Source organism: Opisthocomus hoazin, chromosome 8, assembly GCF_030867145.1.
Source record: "Opisthocomus hoazin isolate bOpiHoa1 chromosome 8, bOpiHoa1.hap1, whole genome shotgun sequence".
In the NCBI taxonomy this organism is placed as follows: Eukaryota; Metazoa; Chordata; class Aves; order Opisthocomiformes; family Opisthocomidae; genus Opisthocomus; species Opisthocomus hoazin.
The window spans coordinates 4,399,070-4,424,013 of NC_134421.1; the positions used below are offsets into that span (position 1 = coordinate 4,399,070).

General features: G+C 42.5%; 1 protein-coding gene across 5 annotated transcripts in view; it reads left to right on the plus strand.

Moving 5' to 3' along the window:
- BICD1 (BICD cargo adaptor 1) overlaps nucleotides 1-23,534 on the plus strand; it is a 191,832-nt gene extending 168,298 nt beyond the window's left edge. The window contains exons 9-10 of one of the 5 annotated variants that reach the window (XM_075428747.1): nucleotides 16,392-16,467; nucleotides 23,355-23,534. In XM_075428747.1, coding sequence (XP_075284862.1) covers nucleotides 16,392-16,467; nucleotides 23,355-23,442 — 164 coding nt within the window. In that variant the 3' untranslated portion in view covers nucleotides 23,443-23,534. Of the gene's footprint in view, nucleotides 1-651; nucleotides 687-16,381; nucleotides 16,468-23,354 lie in introns of those variants that run through there. The other 4 variants (XM_075428749.1, XM_075428751.1, XM_075428753.1 and 1 more) reach the window with 4 other exon arrangements.
- The last annotated feature ends 1,410 nt before the right edge of the window (nucleotides 23,535-24,944 follow it).

The window sequence follows — 24,944 nt, forward strand, 5'->3', positions numbered from 1 at the left end:
GACCACGTGCTCATTTTATACCCCATGGACAGGAATCTGTTTCCTAAGCGATGGCGGTGTCTCTTGTATTCTTTCCTCTTCATCCTGCAGCAGAATAAGGATGTTTTTCTTTCTGATGGACACTTACATCTCTTTTTCAAGAACTGAATTTTGCATTTTTCGTATAGCCAAACTCCACAGTTTAGAAATGCAAGGGTCTAGGCCCCAAAATGGCAATCTTCCAACATACAATTTACAAGACTGTTCTAATTGTAATTGTACTTCCCATGTACAATTTACAAGAGTGCCAGGCCAAGGAGAACCAGATTTTAATCCAAGGAGAACCAGCTTTTAATCCAAGGACTGGATGATCTTGGTGTGAAGAACCATGACGGTTTATTGTAAATGCAGTTTAGTCTTTGGAAGGAGTAATGATTTAAAGAAGAACTGTGCTCAACAAATAGGTAAACACAATTTGCTGTATTGCAAAATTGTTAGTAAAATGGTAAAATATGTGATCTTTGAATTTGGGACTCTGGATCCTGGCTGCCTTCATGCATTATTTTTTTTTTTCCACTATTTTCATGGACCAGCATCTGATATCTCACGGAGCATCACAGATGCACGGAACGCAGATTGAGAAATACTGACACTGTCCCTGACTTTTTCCAGCAACAGAGGCCGAAGGATGAAGCAACCTGAAAAGCAGAATTGTCCAGAAAATGATGTTTGTCTGGAGTCTTACCTGGCACTTTAGGTACATCTCTACATATTCAGAGTATAAGGGTCTTGAGACAGTATTACTGATTTATGCTACAATTGTCCTTACGAATCTACAACAGTCCCAGCTTTCTGAATGCATTTGTCAGATTTTTATGCATCACAAGGCCTTAGTCTTAGACTGTGAGACTGGCAGGTTCAAACCAGATATTTTTCTGAGCACTCAGATTCCAGTATTAGCAGGGCCCGTGTTAGAATTAGGTTGAGGATTAGGCAGGGAATTTTTCAGCATTGTTCCTACCAGTTTCTGGAAGATTTCTCACTGTTGTTAATAGATCAAAGGAACGATGCACAATGTAGGATTTTTTTGCTATCTCTAATTATCTGTTTTCTGAAAGTAAGGAGCAGTGAAGGATGTTGTTCTGCTGCTTTTCGAGGGATTGTTTAAAAGCCTCATATCAGAAAGAGTTTCTTTTCCCACATGATTTGTGTAGTCAAGCAAGCCAGGAAGAAATGTAGCAACCCACACCTGCCTCTTCATCAGAGAGGATGAAAAACAACAGCATCCAAACTCAAACACTATGAGTACAGCTTGGCTTGTGGCTGTGTCCTCTGACGTGAAGGAGCAATGAAGCCTAAATTAAATGCAATCAGGTTTGGGGTTTTTTTCTATTAAATTTGTGAACTGTTTCCTTCACATGAATATTTCATCCATCCCTATCCTTTCATTAGCTCCCACTGTTGTGGGGACTGGGAGGCCGTAGCTGGGAAGGCATTTGCTGGAGAGCAAAAGCCAAAATAACTCAAAATGTTAGAGGGAGAAACCAGGCAGGCTCCCCTGCCCCATGCAGTGGGCAAGCTGTGCCTGTCTTTCTCTTGCACATTCTTCTGGACTTGGTGCTTGGCAGAAGAGGCTACCTTCACCACACTCTGGCCTCAGCTTTGACTGCTGCTGGCTACCTGGTAGAGGAAACTTGGGATTACTTTTTGCTACCTTCTTCAGAGGAGGACCCTGGCATGAAGACTCACTAGTGAGGACCAGCTGAATTAAAGACCTCTGAAGAACGAGGTTGTTATTTCATATGTGGCGTCCATTTGACTGCCCTCACGACTTTAAATCAGCATGCATGTTCCTCTTGACATCAAGCTGTGGTAGTATAAATTTCTATGGGCTTTCTAACTGAAATAGTGGCTCCCAACCACTGTAGCTAAAAATACCACTCGATCCATTTCATAGAATCATAGAATGGTTTGGGTTGGAAGGGACCTTAAAGACCATCTGGTTCCAACCCCCCTGCCATGAGCAACACCTCCCACCAGACCAGGTTGCTCAGAGCCCCATCCAACCTGGCCTTGAGCACTGCCAGGGATGGGGCAGCCACAGCTTCTCTGGGCAACCCGTGCCAGTGCCTCACCACCCTCATGGTGAAGAATTTCTTCCTAATATCTAATCTAAATCTGCCCTCTTTTAGTTTCCATTTCCAAAGTATCATGTTGCATTTCCCCTAGGTAGTAGCATGCATTTAGCTTCGCTGTGTGTTTCTTCTTTTCTTCTGTTATTTTCTGTCACTTCGATACTTTAAAGTCTCGATTCTTCTGATAGACAGAACCAGCCGGTATGTGCCCAACACAATTCCAGCTCCCTTTTGCATGTGGCTGTTTCCATAACTACGTGAAGAAGTCAGGGCATATAGAAAGCCTAAGGCTAGATTTTATAGTGTGTAAACAGTAGGAAATGACCTTTCCTTTGCAGTTGCATTTCAACTCCTTGAATATAAAGTCACTGGGTGCCTCTTCATATCCCACAGTCCCAAATATGAAACATGCTTCTCTTGACTTCTTCAAGGAAAGAACTAGATGGAAAAGATCTGCTGTAGGTGCCCTGATACCACTCTTTTCTCTGTCGGTTATTTTAGTATGGAAGTTATAAAAGTTGAATGTAAAGTTCTGTAATTTTAGCTTAAAATTAAATCGATCAAGATCCTTGTGTGGATGATGCATCTGAAGAAAAAGGTTTCCCAACAGGTTTATGGAGTGTAACTAAAGGCTGCAACCTTAAACAGGGGTGGCTAAAGGGTCAACTGATCTGTCTGAGAGCCTCTCCTGCATTGAAGTGTCCCCCAAAAGAACTGTGGTAGATGCTGCTTCTCCATATTGTTTACGCTGGTAGGTACCACAGGGCAGATTTCATTATTTAAAATCCCACACAGGAAAACACTTTGAATAGTAAAGTATTTCATATTTCCTAGGAAATCAGGTCATAAGAAGCAATCCTATCCCTTCTGTACAGCCATATATTTTGCTTTATTAAAATATAAAAAGGAAAAATAGCCTTAAAATGTGACATGTTTATCTCAAACTCAAAGGACATCTGAGGTCAGATGCTCAGCTGGCATAACCCAGGCTAGTCCCACAAGTTTCAGCGGAACTATGCTAGTTTACTCCAGTCCCAAGTTTCTGTTCTGTAGGGTTTAGATTTTATTGTTCTTCACTGGTCTTCATGTGCAAAATCACTTCAAAAATTAGGTAATTTTGTTGAGTTGCTCATTTCTGAAAGCACATTAAACCTGAAAGTTTGCTTGCTTTTCAGGTGTCTTTCAAGGCTGGTTTACAGAATGGCACTTGATTCTCACAGGAAGAGACTGATGTGGAAGATAAAGATAGCACAAGTAATGCCATATAATAGTACAGCAACTGCTATATACACCACCTATCATATATGATTAAGAGAATATAGTATATAGTCTTAAAATAAAAGTCATCCAAGATTAATACTCTTAAAATAAAAGTCATTCAAGATTAATTTTTGCTGTAGTTCTATGCTTACAAATCAAATATGAATAACAATAGGATACAAAGAACTAGCTTTTCTTTGTTGGTTTGCATTCTTGCCATAAAATTTAACTTAATATATGGAAATTCTATGGTGAAGGAAATTCCTGTAGAGAGTTCCTAGTAGGGTCTCTTAAGAGCTAACTTACAGCACCTGTAGGCAGAAACTAATTCTTAAAGCTAACAAGGAAAATTATAATGAAAAACTCATTTACCCAAATATGGAGGTCCTAAGAAGTCTTCCAATTAAGTCTTTAAACTGGGACTCAGGAGGAATTGCTGAAGATTTGTCTTTGTTAATTGCCCGTTACACTGAAAATGGTTTCACCTGTGAAGAATAAGTTAGAAACCTGGGAATGTATTGATCTGATGTAGCACAAACACAATTTAACACTACAAGGAGCAGGGGGTCTGCTGAGTAGAGTGGTCCTTAGTGTTGCAGGGAGTTAAGGGCTTCTGACAGGCCACGTGAGGTGTAGAGTAACCTCTCCTGGCACAAGGGAGGAGGAATGTGCTCTACTGCTATTTTATTTTTTTCTTTCTGCATTTTGAGCTTTTTCAAAGTGCAGTGTTTAGGATGTGGTTTTCAGAAATAATCTGTAAAAGGTTATTCTCTGTGTAAGCAGAAGCTCATGTTCCTTCTTATATGTTTTTCCTAAAATAACATTAAAGTGGAATTTATCATGTGGGGCAAGATTCTTGGCTTCCACTCCTGCTTCTTGCTTCTTCACGTTGTTTAGGTAGTGTGAAGATATGGGAAAGCATCTTCAAAAGGAATATTGTGGGTAGAAGCCCTTGGTAGGAAATGAAGCTGTCTTTACTCTCCCCTTTTGGAGGAAGGGGTTGGGAAAATGACCGAGCCAGACTCAGGCTACTGACACTACTGAGACACTACTGTCTGCGGTGGAGGCTGTTTGCATGGATGAGCCTGCACACCTTACAACACTGGAAAGGTGGGGGGAATAAATTTTTGATAGCAGGTTTGTGACTTCTTACGTTGTGTGGTGAGAAAGGTTTACGTTCAAGATCTTTAGCTGCGCACAGTTTTTGTTTGTTTAGGAATATTTTGCCAAAGATAGTTCCAGGTTCACTTTTGAGCTGAAGTGCCGATGTCACAAAGCTCCTCACAGATCTCTAAACCTTGCTACTATAGACATTACTTTGGTACAACAACTTTGCTTGTTTATGCACTTCTCAATTTTGAAACAGTAGAACAGCAGGACTGTTAGAAATCTGAACACGGAGGAAATCACAGCTGCTTTTAAAAATGATTGTGCAAGAAGTCCTTTGAGGAACACTATCAGCTCAGACCTGAGTTTTGCTGGGAGGGTGCTCTGTAGATCTTTCAGTTTGCTCAGTTTACTCAAAGGTTTTAAATGTTTCTTACTTCTCCTTTGTGAAGGAATTTTATGGATTAATGGAAAGGAAAATCAACGTAGAATCGTAGAATGCTTTGGGTTGGAAGGGACCTTTAGAGGTCATCTAGGCCCAACCCCCCTGCAGCGAGCAGGGACATCTTCAATTAGACCACGTTGCTCAGAGCCCAGTCCAACCTGGCCTTGAATGTTTCCAGGGATGGGGCCTCCACTACTTCTCTGGGCAATCTGTGCCAGTGTTTCACCACCCTTCTGGTAAAAAATTTCTTCCTTATATCCAGTCTAAATCTACCCTCTCCTAATTTAAAGCCATTAATCCTTGTCCTATTGCAACAAGCCCTGCTGAAAAGATTTTCCCCATCTTTCCTCTAGGACCCCTTCAGGTACTGAAAGGCTGCTATAAGGCCTCCTCACAGCCTTCTCTTCTCCAGGCTGAACAGCCCCAACTCTCTCAGCCTTTCCTCACAGGAGAGGTGCTCCAGCCATCTGATCATCTTCGTGGCCCTCCTCTGGACTCGCTCCAACAAGTCCATGTCATTGTGCTGGGGGCTCCAGAGCTGGACGCAGGACTCCAGGTGGGGTCTCCCCAGAGCAGAGTAGAGGGGCAGAATCCCCTCCCTCGACCTGCTGGCCACACTTCTCTTGATGCAGCCCAGGATATGGTTAGCTTTCTGGGCTGTGAGCGCATATTGTTGGCTCATGTCCAGCTTTTCATTCCCCAGTACCCCCAAGTCCTTCTCGGCAGGGCTGCTCTCAATCTCTTCATCCCCCAGCCTGTATTGATAGCGGGGGTTGCCCTGACCCAGGGGGAGAACCTTGCACTTGGCCTTGTGGAACCTTACGAGGTTCACACAGGCCCACTTCTCCAGCTTGTCCAGGTCCCTGGATGGCATCCTGTTCTTCTGATGTGTCAACTGCACCGCTCAGCTTGATGTCATCTACATACTTGCTGAGGGTGCACTCGATCTCGCTAAGTCATTGATGAAAATGTTAAAGAGCACCAGTCCCAATATGAACCCCTGAGGGACACCACTTGTCACTGGCACCCATTTGGACACTGAGCTGTTGACCACTACCCTCTGGCTGCGACCTTCCAACCAATTCCTTAGCCACCAAACAGTCCAGCCATCAAATCCGTATCTTTCCAATTTAGAGAGAAGGATGTTGTGAGGGACCGTGTCGAAGGCTTTATAGAAGTCCAGATAGATCACATCCATAGCTCTTCCCTTGTCCACTGATCTAGTCACACCATCATAGAAAGCCAGTAGATTGGTGAGGCAGGACTTGCCCTTGGTGAAGCCATGCTGTCTGTCTCGAATCACCTCCCTGTCCTTCATGTGCCTTAGCATAACTTCTAGGAGGATCTGTTCCATGATCTTCCCAGGCACAGAGGTGAGGCTGACAGGTCAGTAGTTCCCAGGGTCCTCCTTCCTACCCTTTTTAAAGGTGGGCACAGTATTTCCCTTCCTCCAGTCACCAGGGTCTTTGCCTGTCTGCCATAACCTTCCAAATATCATGGAGAGTGGCTTGATAATGACATCAGCCCATTCCCTCAGGACTCTGGGATGCATCTCATCAGGTCCCATAGACTTATGTACATTTAGGTTCCTCAGGTGGTCCAGAACCTGGTTTTCCTTTACAGTAGGAGTGGCTTTGCCCCTCTGGTCCCCATCTTGCAGTCTGTCAACTGGGGAGGGGCGAGGAGAGAGGTTGCCAGTGAAGACTGAGGCAAAAAAGTTGCTGAGTACCTCAACCTTCTCCTCGTGTGTTGGTACGAGGTTGCCATTCTTGTTCGTCGGAGGGAGAATGCTTACGTTAACCTTCCTTTTCTGGTTGACATACCTGTAGATGCCCTTCTTGTTATTCATAGCGTTCCTTGCCAAGTTCTGCTCCAGCTGCGCCTTGGCCCTCCTAACCTCATCCGTACACAACCGGGCAGCATCGCTATACTCTTCCCAAGATACCTGTCCCTGCTTCCACTGCCTGTGCAGTTCCCTCTTGCCCTTCAGTTTGACTAGCAGTTCTTAGCCATGCTGGTCTCTTCCCTTCCTTCCCTGACTTCTTACACCTGGGGACTGAGAGCTCCTGTGCTCTATGGAAAGCGTCCTTAAAGATCTGCCAGCTCTGTTCTGGCCTCCTGTCCCTGAGGACTGTTTCCCAGGGGGTCCTACTGACTAACTGCATGAAGAGCTGGAAGTTGGCTTTCCTAAAATTTAGGATGCTGAATATACTCATCGCCTTTCCCATGTCACTCAGGACTGTGAACTCCACCAATGCACTGTCACTGCAGACTAGGCTGCCACCAGTCCTGACGTCATCAGTGAGCTCACTTGCATTGGTGAGCATCATCCCCTCGTGTAGTGGTGTCAGTTACCCAGCTGAAAAGGTTGTCCTCAATGCCTTCTAGGAATCTCCTGGATTGCCTGCAGCTCGCAGTGCTACTTTTCCAGCAGATGTTGGGGTGGTTGAAAGGCCCCAGCAGGACGAGAGACTGTGAGCGTGAAGCCTCCTGGAGCTGGAGGAAGAAGGCTTTGTCAGTAGGCTCCTCTTGATCAGGTGGCTTTTAGTAGGCGCCCACGACCAGGTTCCCTTTCTTGCCTCTGTCTCAGATTCTTATCTCTTTCTATGCTGCTTTTGTGTTAAAGAATTTTATTCTGGATTCTAGTTCATGACGAGTATGGATTTATCTGTACATGAAGTGAAAGAGTTTATTCTTGAAAAGCAAGGCAGATGATTAACTGAGCCACCACTACTAAATAAGATATGCAGCCATGTAATGTTTAACTAGTCAGCCTAGTCTGCTCTGGTTGTGCAGTTGGGTGAGCGTTATTTGCTTCATCCAAGCAATGCAAAGCAGCTGGAGCATGAAAGTTCTTCAGAACCATTATTTTTTAAAAAGCCCACAACTTTATTCTGACAACACAAATTTACAGTCTGAGTGTAAATTGCCCTTTGCCTAATTAGACATCTGTGGATGATTCTTCTGAGTCCTCAGCTGTGAAGGTGATGTATTTTTTTCTACCCAGAATGTACTTGTGTTGATGGTGACCCTGTACTTGCAAGTTGTCTCTGAGCTTGTGTAGTCAGGCAGGCTACTGGCTATTGCAAGACTCCTGTGGTATTGGTCGAATCTGTCCCTGCTTTCCGTGAAAAATGGATTTAATGTGGTTTTAGCAGCAGTTTTAAAATCAAGTGTAGGCCTGTTTTTTTTTTTACCTGAACATGATGCTCTTCACAAGAAGGATATTTCAGTCATTATTAACTTATTATCTGTGTTCACTTTTTGTTCTACATTGTGCTGTGTTTCTGTGGGGTTTGTAAACATGCCATATTTGTGTATGTATGTCCTCATTGTTTAATGAGCGGTATTAGTGCATATATACAGATACATGTATATATCTTCCTGCTCTCAGGGCCGTGTCCTGCATCTGGTATGCTCATTTAACTAAGCTTAATGAGCATTACATATTTATGCCATTTCAAGCATGGTACATTGTCCTTGTGGAGGCCGTTTTGAATTTGAAGGACAGTATCCTTGCCAAGGACAATAGTTGGCTGTAACTGATGAAGAAGTCAGCTGGCTAAATGTACTTTTACCTCTTGGTGCCACTGTGAATAGGACCTTTTCGCTTTATGCTTTTCCTGTCTTGCATTTAGCTTTCCAGCTATCACTTATGAGATGAAAACCATACATTTCATGCTAATCAATATAATTTAGCTACATCAATATAATTTAGCTACATCAATATAATTTAGCTATTGTGGCATGAATTCACTGCAGTTCTACAAGTTTAATTTGTTTTGTATTTTTCACTATATAAATAAAGCAGTTCCAGAATAAAACCTATTTTTAACAGAAGTTTTGTTAAAATATATATTAAAAAAAAATGCAGTGAAATCCATGCCTTACTGTTGTATATTTTCATTAAAAAGTTATTGACATTTTTCTCTCTGTATCTAAGTTATGATGTCATTGGTGGATGGAATGATTAATATTAACATAATTTGTTGAAGTTCTGCAGTAAAATTTTACTAGATTTTGGGTTGTTTCCAACTAAACAGGTATGCAGGTGGCACGTCGTATCTTGAAGGCGTATCACCAGACGCTTGTTGCTTTCTATGAAAATTTCGGGCTTTGGAATCCAGTCTTATGAATTAATTAAAACTGCTATTGAAATATCTTGACAACGTCGGTAACAAAAGCCATCTGTCTTTATCTTCTGAGAAGGTTTAATGTGGTTTCATGATATACTGATTTTTACCATCGAATATACAGGAATATTCAATATTATGCTTCTCATCTCATAAAATAGGCAAGGCTGAAGTGAGTCTCTGTTTAAATTAGACATGCTGATATTTTAGCTCTCTAACAGAGCGGTTCCTTGGGATGTTGTGATGTATGGAGTAAGCTCACCAGCAATTCTTTAATCAAGACTAGTATCCCTAATTGTAAGTATCTCCCTGTCTGCATTTTTTAGGGCTATGAAAACTTGTAGTTGTGCCTTGTGTTGTTTCTTCCAAAGCCTACTAAAGTTACTGTTCCCACTGACTTCATGTTTTGGATCAGGCCCTTCTTTACCTGTAAAATAGTGCAAGCATTTTTGGTTTGGACATATTTGTGGCCCTCTGAAATTCATCCTAGACACTTATGTTTCCATGAAAGATGCATAACCAACAAGACAAGTGTGATGATTACCGTGTTTTTAAGACCTTTCTTTTTGTCTTTTGAAATGTCTAAAATGTGTGTGCCTTTTAGTGAGTAAGTATTTCATGAATCATCAGACCTTTCTAAATGTGCTTTTTATGAACTGTATATAAAAGACAGGAACTGAATATGTATTTTCAGCTTCTACCATTTCCATTTCTGCTATTTTACTAACCCATTATTTAGCTTCTCAGTAGATTTAATGAGGAATTATTTAAAGCATTCACAGAAACCATTTAGAAATAACATAAACACATCATGATATGGAAAGTGTGAAAAAACCTACAGAGCTGAAAAGAAACCTCTTAATGTTCTTAGTCTGTAATTGGAGAGAAATGCATTTCACTAATTTTGTTAATGCCTAGGTATTATTTATTTAAAAAAAAAATTCTTATATAAGCTACAGCAAAGGACAAGGCTGAGATATAGCTTTATCCCTATACTTTGAGCTTACAGTACCACTGAAGCACATGGACTGACTGGGGGAACAGCTCTCTAGGTTGGGGGTAATTCAGGTCTAAAAAGAAAGTAGAAATCAAGTCATGCAAAAGAAGGAAATAAGGGGGAAACCCACTTCAAAGAGTGTAACTGCTGTACAGATGAAAGAGCTCACTGGAACACAGCTAAGAAACCTGATGTGTTCTGGAAAACCACTGAATCGGTGACTGTCTGCGTGAAGTTGTTCGTGATGCTCCTTGAGTTGGTTTGTGGAAATTGCCAAGACAGACAGCATTTCTCTAAATACTCTGAGAAAATAGCAGTTAAATACCCTACCTTTTCAATAAGCTCAGTCACCTGCTCTTACTCCTGAAAAGCATTTAGCAGAAATCTCTCTGTTATTTTTACTCTGTCTGACCTTGTCCTGAAGGTAAAGTGCTGAGAGGAGGAGTAGCAGAAGGAGGTCTGTGTCAGGAGCTTGGGAGTGTAGAAACAGTGGGCGTTCCTGTGCCACCTTTGCCAGAAAAAGAATGAACATGTGGAGATCACAGCAGATGAGGATGTTAGATGTGTCTTACTGCTGGCCTATTGCATCTTATTGCAATGTATAGATATAGCTGGTGGATATTGGTTCAGCTCTGTGTGAGAGCTCGTGTTCAGCAGCATGCTCACATCTCTTAACCTTTATTCTTCAAATAGTTTTTGAGAAGACTAAGAAAGGAGTAGTGGAAGAATTCTTTGCTGTTGAGATATCTCCAACCAACAGTAATCTAAGACACCAAGTTTCTCTGAATAGAAAACTTAAGATACGAGTTACCTGGGTATTTGCAAGACTTGACACAGAAATTTCATAGTAGATCAGCTTTACCGTGAAGTAAGCCAAAACTGATACTAGGTTGATAAATTCATCGATCTCCAATCGATAATCCATTACTCAGTTTATTGGGAACAGAGGTAAAATTCAGACAGAGGGAAAACCCAGAGAATCTGGGTACTGGAAAATGTTTGTACAGGAGCTAATTGTACCTGGTGAATTTTATTAGGCCGCCTGTTTGCTAGCTCTGCCAGAACAGGGCTGGTTCTCATGGAGAGATGCGATGGCTCTGTACCATGGCTCAGCCCCCCGGCACTGCTTGTTGTGCCCCCAGGCCTGGACAACCCGAGTCACTCCTGCTCCGACAGAGCTGGGCTTGATAAGGCTGGCCAGGCTCTGCGTGGAACCCATGTGGTTGCTCCACTGTAGTCCTCTCCTGGCAGGGACAGCCTACAGAAACACAGAGCTGCACCCAGTTTGCAGCTGGCAGACTGACCAGGTGGGGCTGTGTGCAGGGCAGAGGTAACCGTGTTATTTCCAGACCCAAACTGACCCTGGAAGCAGGAGAAGGGAGAGACTCTTCTAATCTTTGACCTGTACCATTGTTTGTGCTTTATTCCGAAGGTGTGCCACAGCTGTCCTCTCGCCAGCTGTTCTTTGCGATAACCATTACCACTTAAAGTTTCTCTTGGCCTTGAGGAAGGTCAAAGTTTTCTTGGCATCCATTAGAAAAACAGAGATAAATTAGAAGTGAAACCAGCTAGTCAAATACTAGTATAAACTTATGTCCCTGTCATCCCTGAGTATGTAAAGTCCTGGGACTTTTCTCATCCTGTCAGATTACCGTTTGAGAACATCTCTACAAATCTCAACTCAGCAAGGTGGGCAAGTGTTTTGGTACCCTCTGCCCCGTTCTTCTTGACATCTTGCGTTTGGAAATTTTCCTTGTTCCCCACCTTTCAGCAGAGAGGATTGATTTATTGTCTTTGCAGGACTTGCTGTGTGATGCAGCGTGTTTCTGCCTCTGCACATCCAGAAGGCTACTGCTTTCTTCTTTGTCCAATACTTTTGACTCATGCTATTAACTATTCATTCTTTGCCATAAAATTGACATCTCGCGGAAGAAAACAATTCATTTTTGACATATAAATGGAGACAGCTTCTTTTGAAGTAAATTGTCAATAACAGCTTCATAGACTTCATAGAATTATCAAATTACTCAAACTTCATCGAGCAAGTTCAATTGGCATGGGGTACCATGACACCAAGTGAGGTAGCTTGAAAACTTTTAGCTGGGAAAGAAGGACTTTTTGTTGGCCTGGAGTGGTCAATGGGATGTTAGGGCCAGTTTGTTTTAAAAGACCGAAAAAGCCTCAATCTCGCACTGTCATAAGCATTTCTTGACAGCTTTTCTTCTATCAAGAACAGATTTTTCCTAATGTTTTTTCATATCAGAAACAACTAAATATGTAACAGTACCTGTGACAAAAATCTTTGATTGGTTTGTTTTTTGACTCTCAATTTTATCCTTTCAGATACAAGAGAAAAAAGCTCTCCATTGATTAACTGGACGCAGTTAAACGTATGTTATTTATCAGTTACTCATTCACAGCATCCCCGATGCTGATGTTGGGATTCTTACTAGTCTTGGTCTTTGACAGCCCTGTGTAGAGATTAGTAATTTACTAAGTGTCAACATGTGCTGAAAAGTTCCATTGCGGTGTGCTGGGTCCTGAGCAGGTGAGAATGAAAATGCTTACACGTAGGTTTTTCACTGAGGACATTGCTGATGTCAACAGAAGGCATGCCCACCTCTCAGACCCTAATAACCCAGTTAAGCAGGCCTGTGTTGATTAGAGTCATCCAGTTCACAGACTGGAGGGCAGAGCACACCTGGTGACATGAGGGAAATGCGTTGTTTTTGTGGCTGGGCCAAAAGGAAGCACAGGAAAATAATTTTTTTTTTTGGTGAGATTTGCTCTCAGCAGATAATTTATAGCAGCACATGCAGTGCTCGGATGAGCAGATGTAGCTTCTCTGAGCTCGGTATTTTTAATGCTCTTACATCAGGAGCTGATTAGCTCGATTAGGACTGGCCATTGGATTCCAAAGTAAAATCAGCACTGGCTAATCTGTGAGAGAGGAAATCTCTGCGCCCTGTACACCGCCATTGCCAGCAAGCGGCTAAAATGTTGAGAACAGGAAAACTGGAACCGGCCTCATGTATCGCATGAGTCAAGCCTCAAAGCTCCAGCAGATGCAGTGGTGTATTGTGGAATCATAGAATAGTGTGGGCTGGAAGGGACCTTTCAAGGTCATCTAGTCCACCCCCCCTGCCATGAGCTAGATCAGGTTGCTCAGAGCCCCGTCCAGCCTGGCCTTGAATGTTTCCAGGGGGTGTTGTCTGATACTGCTGCAAGACTCGGTACAGACTTCTGTCCTGCTGAATTCAGTGAAATCTGGCATGTGAATTTTTGGGTACAATAACTCTTCTTTGCCTTTTGTGGTTGAGATTTCTTCGTTAGAGGTTCATAGAATCATAAAAGGGCTCTTGGGAGGTCAGACAGCCCATCGCCTGCCTCCAGTAGTTTATTTCCACGCAGCAACTGGAGATGATAGAGAAATGAGATAGTCTGTGTTTGAGAAGTTTATTAACCATTTTGTTGGTGGTGTTCTCTCAAGAGACACCAGAAAGTATAATCTGTCTATTCCCCAAGTGTATTCTACACAAATGACAAACTGTCCTTTCAGTCTGTAGCTGGACTGACATTCCCTGAGACTTGAAAAATGCTGGGAATAGGCCTCTTCCAATGTAATGTTAAAATTTATTTTATATGTTTTTATTTTTTAGTAAAATAGAGTATGTCTGTCTTTCCTTGTGTTTATGGTATGTGACATTGACCCCTTAATCAGTAAAGGCATCTTTGAAACTCTTTGCCTTCAACAGAGTGTTGAGAAAGAAGCAAACATTTATTTGATGCAGGCAGGCATTCCCGAGTAGAAGGGAATGGAAGGATGGAATGCTGGCTTCTCATTTTCACCTTTAAAATTACTTCTTGTTATATTGTGTTTATGACTGTCACGGCATTAGGCAACAGGGTTATAAACCCTCCAAAATACTTAAAAGGGTTAAATATATAAGGAATAAAGTTAGCTCTGGCACAGCTACTTGGACATCAGTAGCTAAGAACTCCTTTGATTTTGAAATGCGTATACGTAAGCTATATGCATTCTGCTGAGCTCTTTCCTAGCATAATCCTCAAAACCTACACTCCTGGAGGATGTAGGACGATTCAGCCGTTTGAAGTCACGTGGATCACCAGATACTGTACTGATGTAAGTGAGCGTGAGCCAGGCTGTGCGAGCAGTGCTGACCCCAGCTAGAACTTTTGTTTCATGTGAAGTCGAGGGAGCTTGCGCACGTCGAGTAGTTATTGTACAGCTTGCAGAATGCTTGCAGAATCTGGCGCCCTATTGATGCATTCTAGCAGATGAAGAGGCATCATAAAATATTTGCAGAATGTTCGAGATACTAGAATAGGATCATAAATCGGGCATCTGCATTGTTCTGGCAAAGCCTGTCAGAACAATTTCTTCTGTATTTATGAAACCTGCCTGCACCTTTTCATCACACAGCATTCTCTTCTGTATTCCTTTTCCCACTGACTACCTTCTGTAAGCTGTCAGGGATGACTTTGCTTTGGTCTTCTGCAAACTAGTTTGTTTAGAATAAGACATTAAACCTTCTTTTTTTTTTCTTTTCTTTTTTTTTTTTCTTTTTTTTCTTCTTGACAGTCATTTCCATTTTGCAGTTAGCCTGCTCTGTCTTTCCCCCCAGGCACCTTTTCTTTTAATTGAGTTTTGTGCTGAAGTGACAGACCTTTCTATTTGTGGCTTAAATACATTGCCAACTCTTGCGCTCCTCTGTGAAAAGATGTGTCGAGGACTGTGATTCTGTGATTCTGTAGCGGCCACCCTGGCATATGAATGGCACAGCAACCTTTCTCATTCCGCTTCTGCTTCCGGGCACAATGGTGCCAGCGCTAACTGTGCATAGATTTTTCCAATGTAGGTATCTATGCGCTTGAAAATAGGTCTGAAACCCTTTCCTCCTGGCTGAAGCAGGAAGAAAATAGTGATTTGGGTACCCTTGCTTCCACCCACTGGAGGTCAGCACAGATCTTCACAGGGAGAAGTGCTCTGGGCTTGTATGAAAGGGAAACGTTATGCTACTGGGTATCATGCTCAGCGTTGCTAGGGAGGTGTGCTGCTCTGCATTGTACCTGATTGTCATCTCAGGACTCTTGACAGCAAATTACTTACACAGTCCACATTCTTCCACTTGATTGAGGCAAAGAATGAAGTGGGTTTGGGAAAACAGCCACATTGTAAAGAGAAATGATTATTGGTGTTGAGCTTTAAGTAGCAGCCAACTAGGGAAGGGGAAATCAAATTCTTTCCAAGTACATGAAGTCTGCTCATGTCATTTTTATGGGTCAGGGGAAAGTAACTCCTTTCCATTGAAGATTCAGGTTGAGAATCAAGTTGAAGCAGTCAGAGAGGACGATAGATCTGCAAACCCCGCTGAAGACAAAAGTCATCTCCAGTAGTTTTCCAGATGATCAGAATTTCACCCATAGATTTTAATATTCAAAAGGACCCTGACGACTCTTTTGTCGAACAATCTGAATCCCACAGGCTGTGGAATGAAAGGCCAGGCCACTGCAGAGAAAACTAACAAATCTTGAGATCTGGAAATGTGGGTAGAAACTAGTGAGTGAGAAAGCAGGGCTGTCTTGTTCAACTACCTAACTCTCACAAACATTACTGTTTTCATATTAAAACTGTTTTCATATTCCAAATGTCACAGTAAAAACGTAGCAACAAAGGATTACTTGGCTTTACTGTTGCTTAAGAACCAGAATACAGCTTTGCAAGTGATTAATGTGGAAACTGCTTTGGCAGAGAATTGATAAAATAATCTAGACAGAATAGTGAAAACTGACTGTATCAATTTCTCCCTTTTCCCTACAAAAACTAATTTCGCAAGCACTATTTAGAAGTTGCAAAGACTTTCTTGGAAGTTTTTTGTCAAAGACCAAAATGAGATGGCATGTGCAAGTGTTGTTGTGTGGATGTAAGTTCTCTGGAAAAATTTTGGGTAGCTTTATTGACAGTTTTTATAGTAGATGTAAGCAAAACAACTTCATCACCAGCAGAAGAATGACGAGTACAAGGTTTAAACCCAGATCCTGAACACAGCCTGTTATTGCTGTCTGTTTAAACAAAAATTTGCCAATACTGAGGGAGGACGAAGAAAAATGTCTTCACTGCTCCTTGTGAAAAGAAAAAAGGAAACACCTAATGTTATTACTGTCAGAAAACAAGGTGTTCCTTTCAGATAAGGACTCAAGAGCGCATTCCTCACTAAATCTCTCCATCAGATGCGTAGCCTGTGTACTCCTGTTACTAACCCCTTGCTCTGTAATCTCTCTGTATATATGTCTAATTTATCAGTTTCTTGTAGATTGTCAGCAGCCTGCTGCCTCCATACCGCCACACGGCTCACAACTAGCCAGGGGGCCAGATTGCCAGACTGTCAGGTAAACCCAACTAACTCTTCTCTCTCTGCACATAGCTGCATGCCCGTCTGCAACTCCCTTCCTGTACGAAAGCTCTTCGCTAACAGCAAGCTCTGTTGAGGAACAGTGATAATTTCTGCAGTGACAGTACAAACACGAATCACAGCATTCACACACTCACATCGATGTAAAAATATGGAAAAGAATGCAAAGTTGGATCTTGCAGTCCTCATTTGGTCCTTTTATGCAGACAGTTTCTCAATGATGCCAAAATAGTAATGATTTTATTGGGTTGCTAGATAAATTTATGTAAAAGGGGGCCTTTTAATTTTAGGGGTAGGTGTAGGTTTCTCTTTTTGTGAGGTGGTACGTTGAAGGCGCTTGCGACCTTTTAGCAGACACCTGTCAGAAAGCTCTCCGTGACCTGGAAACTCAGACCCACCGCAGGCAGTTCTCAATCTTGTTAAAAGTAAACTCTTGGTGTCCTTGCTCGTACGTGGTGCAAAGGCCAAATCACGCTTCTGAGTCGGTTGAGTTAATCAAGGCACAAAACCAAACCCAAGCAAAAAGAGATGACAATACTTTTCTTTATCTGTTCATGGTATATTCTGTGGATACATTCACTTATGCCTGTGCTCTCATTTGAAATAGGTTACATTATTTTTAGACCTTAGCCTGATCTGTAGTGACCGAGTTGATCTATAGCCCTACATATAATTATTTCCTACGCGGCACTACGCTTCATGTGCGTGGAATTCTGCAGTGATGCCCACTGGGGAATGAGAGCAGTGCAGCCTTCAGACTGCACGCCAGGCACTGCCGAGCACTGATTCCGCGAGTCACAGGAGGTCTCTTGGTGGCCTTGGAGCAGCCGCTTAATTTGTGCCTCTCTTTTATTACCTATGAAGTGAAAGTATTATTAACTTCCTTACTGTATATGGGTATTATGAAAATTTTACTGAGAAGTTGGTGAAAGCTCATTATAACCGAGAAGTGCGATTTACTGGTTTGCAGTTTGGAGTTTTGCAACACACTGAAAAAGAAGTTACTAGTTCCATTTAAAATCCTTGTGAAGTGGTTTCTGCTGTATTTTAGATGTTACAACAATTTGAGACTATCATTAGATGCTTTGGATACATGGAATTTTAATGTCAACAAGTCTTATTTTAACCCTATTTAATTTACCATCACCAAAGCCTATTCTGTTCCTTCCAGAGCTACTCTCCTGGTGGAGAAGATGCTCTGCTACCATCCCTCTCTAAATGCTAACAAACAATTGCTCCTGCAATTTTAAAAATTCTTCTCAGAATGGAAGACCTGCCTGTTTTACTACTGCTATACGCTTGTCTGCAAGCATTGGTTTGTTCTGCAAACAAACCCTCAGAAAGGGATAAGGTCCAAAGGAAAGTCTCAGGGTTTGCTGATTTGTCCCTGAATTCTTCCTCAGTTAGGAAGACCTCATTAGCTACAACCAGAACTGGAAGTGGTGTTCAAGAGGTCTTTCTGGTCACATTTCCAAATCAAACCCCTGGTATGTGGGAAACAATAACGATAATTAAAAATGTGGTTAATATTTTAAAAAATTCAGATCAGTCATCCCACAAACACCACACGCCTGTATCCCTAGCTGAACTATTGACTTTCAAATGACTATCGGTTTTTACCACTAGATTGATACCCTTCTGGTGAATTGAAAACAGCACACTATTTTTGATACATTAACACTGTTGCCTTGCTTGTCTCGACCGCATAGCTGCACAGTCTCATAACGCAGTGAAGCGTAACAGCAGATTTAATGCAAGTCAGCATGATGGCAGGAGTTGTTGAGTGCTTGAAATAAATTATCTGAAATCTGGAATGAAAATCGAAGGCATTGAAAGAACCAGTTACACTTACCGAGGTTCTGAATTTCGAAATCCAGCAGAGGAGGAAGACAGGAGCTTGTACTGCCCTTGCTTGTCCTCTGACAGTCCCTCCCAGGATGGCACATACGCTTTCAGTCACATGGTGATGCCATTGAAGGGAGATTCAAGCCCTGCCCGCTCCCAAAGTCACCCATTTTAGGAGAGAGGTGTGCCGCTTTTTGAAGTCTCTAACATGACTCTTGCAGTAATGTGACCTCTCAGTGGCATTTCACCCAATAGCTTGTTAAGGCTTGTCATTCACACAGACGTTTGCTGCTTCTTGCAATATGCCTGAGCATGTCCAAACTAGTTCATATGCCTGACTAGAACACAGATAGATTCCCTCTCAACTCCAACATCAAATACAGAGCTTTTTGCCTCATCCGTTGTCTATACTGAATTCCAAGTCGGACTTGTGTAACTGGATTTTCTGGTAATTGTGGTTCCAGTGCATAGGCTTTGGTGAACCTCACTGGATAGGCTATGAACAGATTCAAGCCAAATGAAACTCCGGGACACATCTAGTCAATTTATTTGGCTATACGTGTCTCTGTCTTGTTGCTGAAGTCTGCAAATTTCAACTGGAATCTGATCTGGAGAATCTGTGAGAACCTTTCTTAAGAGATTTTCTGAGTAAGCTGGTGCAACAATGCATGAAGGTCTCACTCTGCCTTCCACGCATCACCTCAATTTCTAGGTCCAGGAGTATGGGGCAAGCAACCAAACCTAGGCCTGCCCTGAAAGTTACTGGATGATGTTCACCCTTCCTCGCATCTGTAGGTACCTGTCTGATGGACTATATTAGACACGACTAAAATATTGCCATCATCCAATATTAAAGTGCCTGTCTTGGGATCATATTCAAGTTTCTGCTGAATGCAATGAAAACCTGATTTTCGTTATTAGGGGCCAGACTCTAGACGCAAGTTATCTATTAATAAAAAACGAAAAAACAGGCCCCCGGAACCTGATATTGGAAATGAAATTAATATTATTTTTTAAGAGGAAATAATGCTTTTATTTCATATATAATAGGAAATAAATTAAAAATAAGGTAAAATATTACTGCATGCACAGTGGTTGCATTCTGAAAATATCACTGGTCTGTTTATATTTTCCATTGCTGATCTGTTACAGTTACAATCAGTGCCAGGCAATATTGCATGCAAATAGCGTCTGTAAGACAGAGAACAGAGTACTAACACCGAAGGGCTTTGCATTCTATGTTCCAATTGATTTTTTGAAATACACCTTTAGCATTTTGAGTGCTGGAGAAAAAAAGAGCTGCTTAAAAACCAACAGCAACACTAACACAAAAAATGCCACGACTTCATTCACCGACTGAATGAACAGATCCCCAAATGATACCAGCCTTTAAAAAGAGGTTTACAAAAATGTCTGTTAAAACCAAGTGTTTTAAAAGCTGCATATATCCCGTGGGGGGAATGCAAGAATGTTCTTCCCTATTCTCACTTAATAGCCAACAGCTTCAGGCTCTGCTGTGTCTCTGGGTTGCTTGGTGTTACTAACCTCACCTGCCTTCCCCCGCTGCCGGTGCCTGTCGAGGTGCCTGGCAGCGCCGCTCCGGGCCCTGCTGCCCCGATCACTGGTACTGCCAGAAAAAGCACACCGCGTGCCGTGTGTCCCCTGCCGATTCTGATGCCGTTTTTGTTTATGTACTGCTATAATAATCCGCATTACTGAACTGGATGTGTGGGGTTTTTTCTGAAGAGGGGATGGTGTAACAGTAGAGTGTTAGGATAAGATTCAAACGTACTAGGAATACAAATGATGGATGGATAGATGTTACTGCAAAGGTACCTGATAACGCTGTAATTTTTCTTCTCTTGCTAATGCCCCTAATATTTATTATTGGTTGGAAGGAGAATGGTGAGACAAAGTTTTATATTCCTGCTGTGTGTAGAAGTGTGGCTGTATTTCAAAGTGAGAAGCAGCGCAGAATTACCACGAAGAGAAAATGAATGGGAGTCTAAGCACAGTGCTTCCTAATCTGAGTGTAGTCTGGGATAGTTTGTAGTACAGTATTTGCAGTCAGGGCTGACTTTGTACTGAAGGTCATCCCAAAACATTATTATGGTTGCACATATTTCTGTAGAGGAGAGTCTTACGAGTCTCAGAGGCCTCTTTCAGGCCATTGCTGTACATAACTAGTCTTAACACTGGCCATTTCCTCACCAGTCCTTTGCCTCGGAGCAGGAACTTCTGGTGTTTCTTGCTTGTAAAGCTGGGAAGGAAGCCCCGAAAGACAAACACATCTCTGCAAATGAGCAAGGAAAATATCTGTTAAGTTTCTGTTCCCTTCTGACAGTTAGAGAAGTCCTTTGAAAAAAGAAATGGGGCAGCAAGGGGGGAGAGTCAGGTAACATGACCACCTCCTTGTTTGTCTTCCCCAAAAGTGATGTTAAAGTTCTAATTCACTTGTATTTCTCTGAAGAACTTAGGCTTAGGAGAAGCACTAGTCTTATCTCGAAAACTTAGGAGGTGCCAAAGTCAGGAGCTGGCTCTTGATGACTGGATAAGTTTGGGAGTAAATGCAGACCTTTTGGGTCCATCTGCAGCCACTCCTGACACAGACTCATTTGAGTGGAGCAGGCAAAGATCTCACTTGGATCCCTCTTTAGATGCTGTATCTGCTTCTGTATGTGGTAGAATATGGCAGAAGAAAAGGATAGCTACCGCCATGGAAACAGTTATTTAGAGAAGAGAGGTTTGGTGTCTTCTCAGAGCATTTGGTTAAACAAGTCCAACTACTAAGCTTCAAGAAAATATTTTAGATGAAATATTTATGCCTAGGTGCTTAGGGTTAAATCTGTGTGTAAACTGAAGAGTCATCGCCCATAACAGTAAACACTCTGGGACTGTCCTGCTCGGACAGCTGAGCACAAAACAGAGCTTGTGAGGTCCTGAGCTTCTCTAATCCACTCTCACCAGCCATTTTGCAGTCAGGAAACTCCTCTCCAGCAGCCTCAATGGGAAACAGAATCTAACTTAAGACATGCAAGTCTATGATCCTCACATAAGCCCAGAGGTGCAAGGACTATAGCTCCTGCTGAATTGTAATACCTGTGGATTTGTGGTCATAGTCTCCTATGTCTTCTCCAATTTGAAAATGTGGACGTTGCCATCTACTTTCCTAACGGTGACGGTGCACGCTTGTTTCTCTCTTCAAGCAAGTGCAATGTCGTTTCTTTGTTTCCCTAAGTAAATGCTACATGTGGAACTACAGATATTTTCAGTACCGCTGGCATTTCCAGTGGCAGATTTTCAAATACCTCTGGCATTTCAAATTGATTCATTTCCAGCAATAGACTAATTGCATTCCTCCAGCCAGCACTCCAATAGTCTGTGCTGCAGAGATAATATGTAGCAGCATGGTTGCTAAAGAAGGAAAATGGAAAAGGCAAATTTTCTTAAAGACAGGGACATAAATGATTGTGCTTCATCATAGATCACACTACTGAGCTTGGAATAACTTCAAGATTAGAACATATGAAGCATTAGGAAAAAAAACTCTTCCCAGACACATTAAAGAAGTGATTTGGGGTATTTTTTTAAAAATTGTGTTTACTTGCATTCTGTTTTGGGTCCTGTGCAGCCCGCTGTGGGTGACCCTGCTTCGGCAGGGGTTTGCACTAGATGACCCACAGAGGTCCCTTCCAACCCCAAACATTCTGTGACTCTGTAAAAGTTTAATGGCTGTCACTTAGCTTGACATTGGCTAGATGAGCTGAAGTTCACCCTTTTAAAACAGGACAGGCCAAGGCTCAGGAATCATATGGGACTTCAGCTGCGTCCACGTTGCCTGCTGCAGTGTAGCACAGACTGCTGAGCTGCCTCTAAATGAACAAACCTTCAGCATCCAAAGCTTTTCTAGCAGGAGCAACCTGGAACTGTGCAGCCAGCAGCGGGGGTGTTTGTGTTCGCTGTCCCTTCTGTTTGTGCTGCTGCTCCAGCCCTACCTCGTCTGCTGAAAGCTAAGTCAGACCTCTCTGCACTACATGGCAGCGTGCTCTATAAATGCAGATTTAGAGGCTCAGAGGGTGAATGCTGTTATCAGGCAACTAGCACATGGAAAACAGTCAAATGGCAGAAGTCCCTGACAGAACTGAAGACGATTCACAGCATGACAGCATGTTGGGGGTTGGAAGGGACCTCTGTGGGTCACCCAGTCCAACCCCCCTGCCGAAGCAGGGTCACCCAGAGCAGGCTGCACAGTACCACGTCCAGGCAGGGCTTGAATATCTCCAGAGAAGGAGACTCCACAGCCTCCCTGGGCAGCCTGTTCCAGTGCTCCGTCACCCTCAGAGGGAAGAAGTTCTTCCTCATGTTCAGCTGGAACTTCCTCTGCTTCAGTTTGTGCCCGTTGCCCCTTGTCCTGTCGCTGGGCACCACTGAAAAGAGCTCACAAATCCAAAAGAAAACAAAACACAAAAAGCCACTCCCTTTGGAAGTGTTAATTACAAACTAGGTGATGTTTGTGTTGCCTGACAAGGAAGGTTACGCTGGATTTGTACGGAGGTAAACAGGTCGTGTTCAGTAAGAGATCACCTATTCACAAAGTGATGAAACCTGATTTCCAGACTGGCACTGTCCTTCAGTTCGAGCAGTTAATCAGTTGCCTACAGAAAATCTTCAGCACTCACATAGAGAAGGCACCTGTGTTTTGTCCTCAGCTTTGCTCCCCCGTTTCTCACGTGCACTCATCTCTGCACACCTCAGTTTTCATCAGAGCGTGCACATGGCCATCGTGTCCCTGAACTGGGCAGCAGGGTACCTGTGGCGTTTCACGTTTGCACCCAGGTGCCACTGAAAGTGTGCGCACCGAGGATTTTCTTTATGTACACTGAGTATCTGAGGATACAGATCTAGAGATGAGGTTTCAGCCCCTGGTGAAGTTTGTTTCCAGCCCTGTACTATTTCCGTGCATGTAAAACGTTTGCCGTGTATTTTAAGCACTTTTTCTCTTTTCTTTTCTATTTTCAGTCCTAGTGCTCTTCCAGAAGAGCAGCCACATTCCAGCTCTCAGTGTGCCCCTCTCAACTGTCTCTCTAAGCCTCCTCCTTACCCCTAATCTTCATACGCAACGTAAGAGCAAACGCAGACGGAGCGGAGTTCACGCAGCAGAGGTTGGGCTTGTTCCCAGCGGGCAGGTAGACAGTCCTGCCTTGTTGCTGCGTTGGCCAGCCTGGATTCACATCCCCTGCTCTGGCGCCTGAGGGAAGGTTGAGAAGAAGAACACAAAGCACAGAGCCCAACCTATCAAGAAGACTTTTTATGGTTCCTCTGATTGTATTCAAACTTTGCTGTCACAACTAAAGCGTAGTGAGATTTAACATCTTGACAGAAATTTTCCTCCTAGCTGCTCGGCTTTACCTCTGAAATGATGAGAGACTTAAGCCAATAATAAAAAAGTATGTTACAAAAATCCTACCCTCACATCCTTAAGTTCAGCCATAGGAACCAGTTCAAATTTTCTTTTGTCATTAAGGGTGTCATATTTATTTCTTACTTTATTTGCACCAGGATTTTGTGTTGATGAATACAGTCTTTTTTTTTTTTTTTTGTGAGAGTTGTATTTAATTGATTTTATTTTTTAAAATCAAGCAGGAATAGCTTAAGTGAAGAATGACTGTGTTACTATTAGAAAGAGGCTTGTTGCATTGGCCAGCATATGGCCAATTTTTATTGCACAAAAACATTGGAAATGGGTTGAATTGGAATGTTAACAGTGACTGTATATTTTGCTGCTGCACTGATATTGTTTATGCACTTGTTTTTTTAAATTCCTATTACACTAGCTTCTGGTTTTGTTCTAGCTCTTCACTGAAAGATAATTATTAAGCCTAAGAAGGAGGTGGAAGGATGATGCATTGATTTGTTTTCAGCTGTTTGCTTGCATCGTAATTATATTTTTGCATTTCAGACAAGTAAATGAATTGGTGCTGTTTTTTGGGGTTGCTTTCTATTTGGTACCTGAGAGAGAAAATCTAAAACAAGTGAAATGTTGTGTGCTAATTAAAACCAGTCTCTCCTCCCGCTCTCATATTCAGGATATTGGTTCGAGGCCTTACCATGAAAGGCTAGTGTGAATGGCGACGCCCTACGCATTTCGCGTGGTGTGCTGTGGTGAGGGATCTCCTGCAGGTAGGGTTAACGGTGTGGATCGAAGTTAGCAGGACTTTAGTGCATTTTTTCCTTGCCAAAAATCAACAGACACAGAACCTTAGCTCATGTCAGTTTATGACAACTACTCAGGTGATCTACGCTACGCCGACTCTATCGCAACAGTGCACAGTGCTCCTAGGCAAAGATTCTTTCCTGTAAAAGCTGAGTAAGTCCGGGTTTTGTCTTAAAAAGTAGTGAGTTTCAGAACAAAATCAAGGATAGAGCAATTTATTTTGCACAGTACCTGACAGCAAGGCAGGCGGCCAAGTAGGAGGTTGTGGTTCAGCATTTATGGGCTTCCCGTTATCAGCTAGAAAACAAATCTGCAGTACTGCCTGCCTGCCTGCTTGTTGGTAACGAGCAGACTCCTTGCTTTGTCAGGTGGCCTTAATTTATTTACAGAAGGAA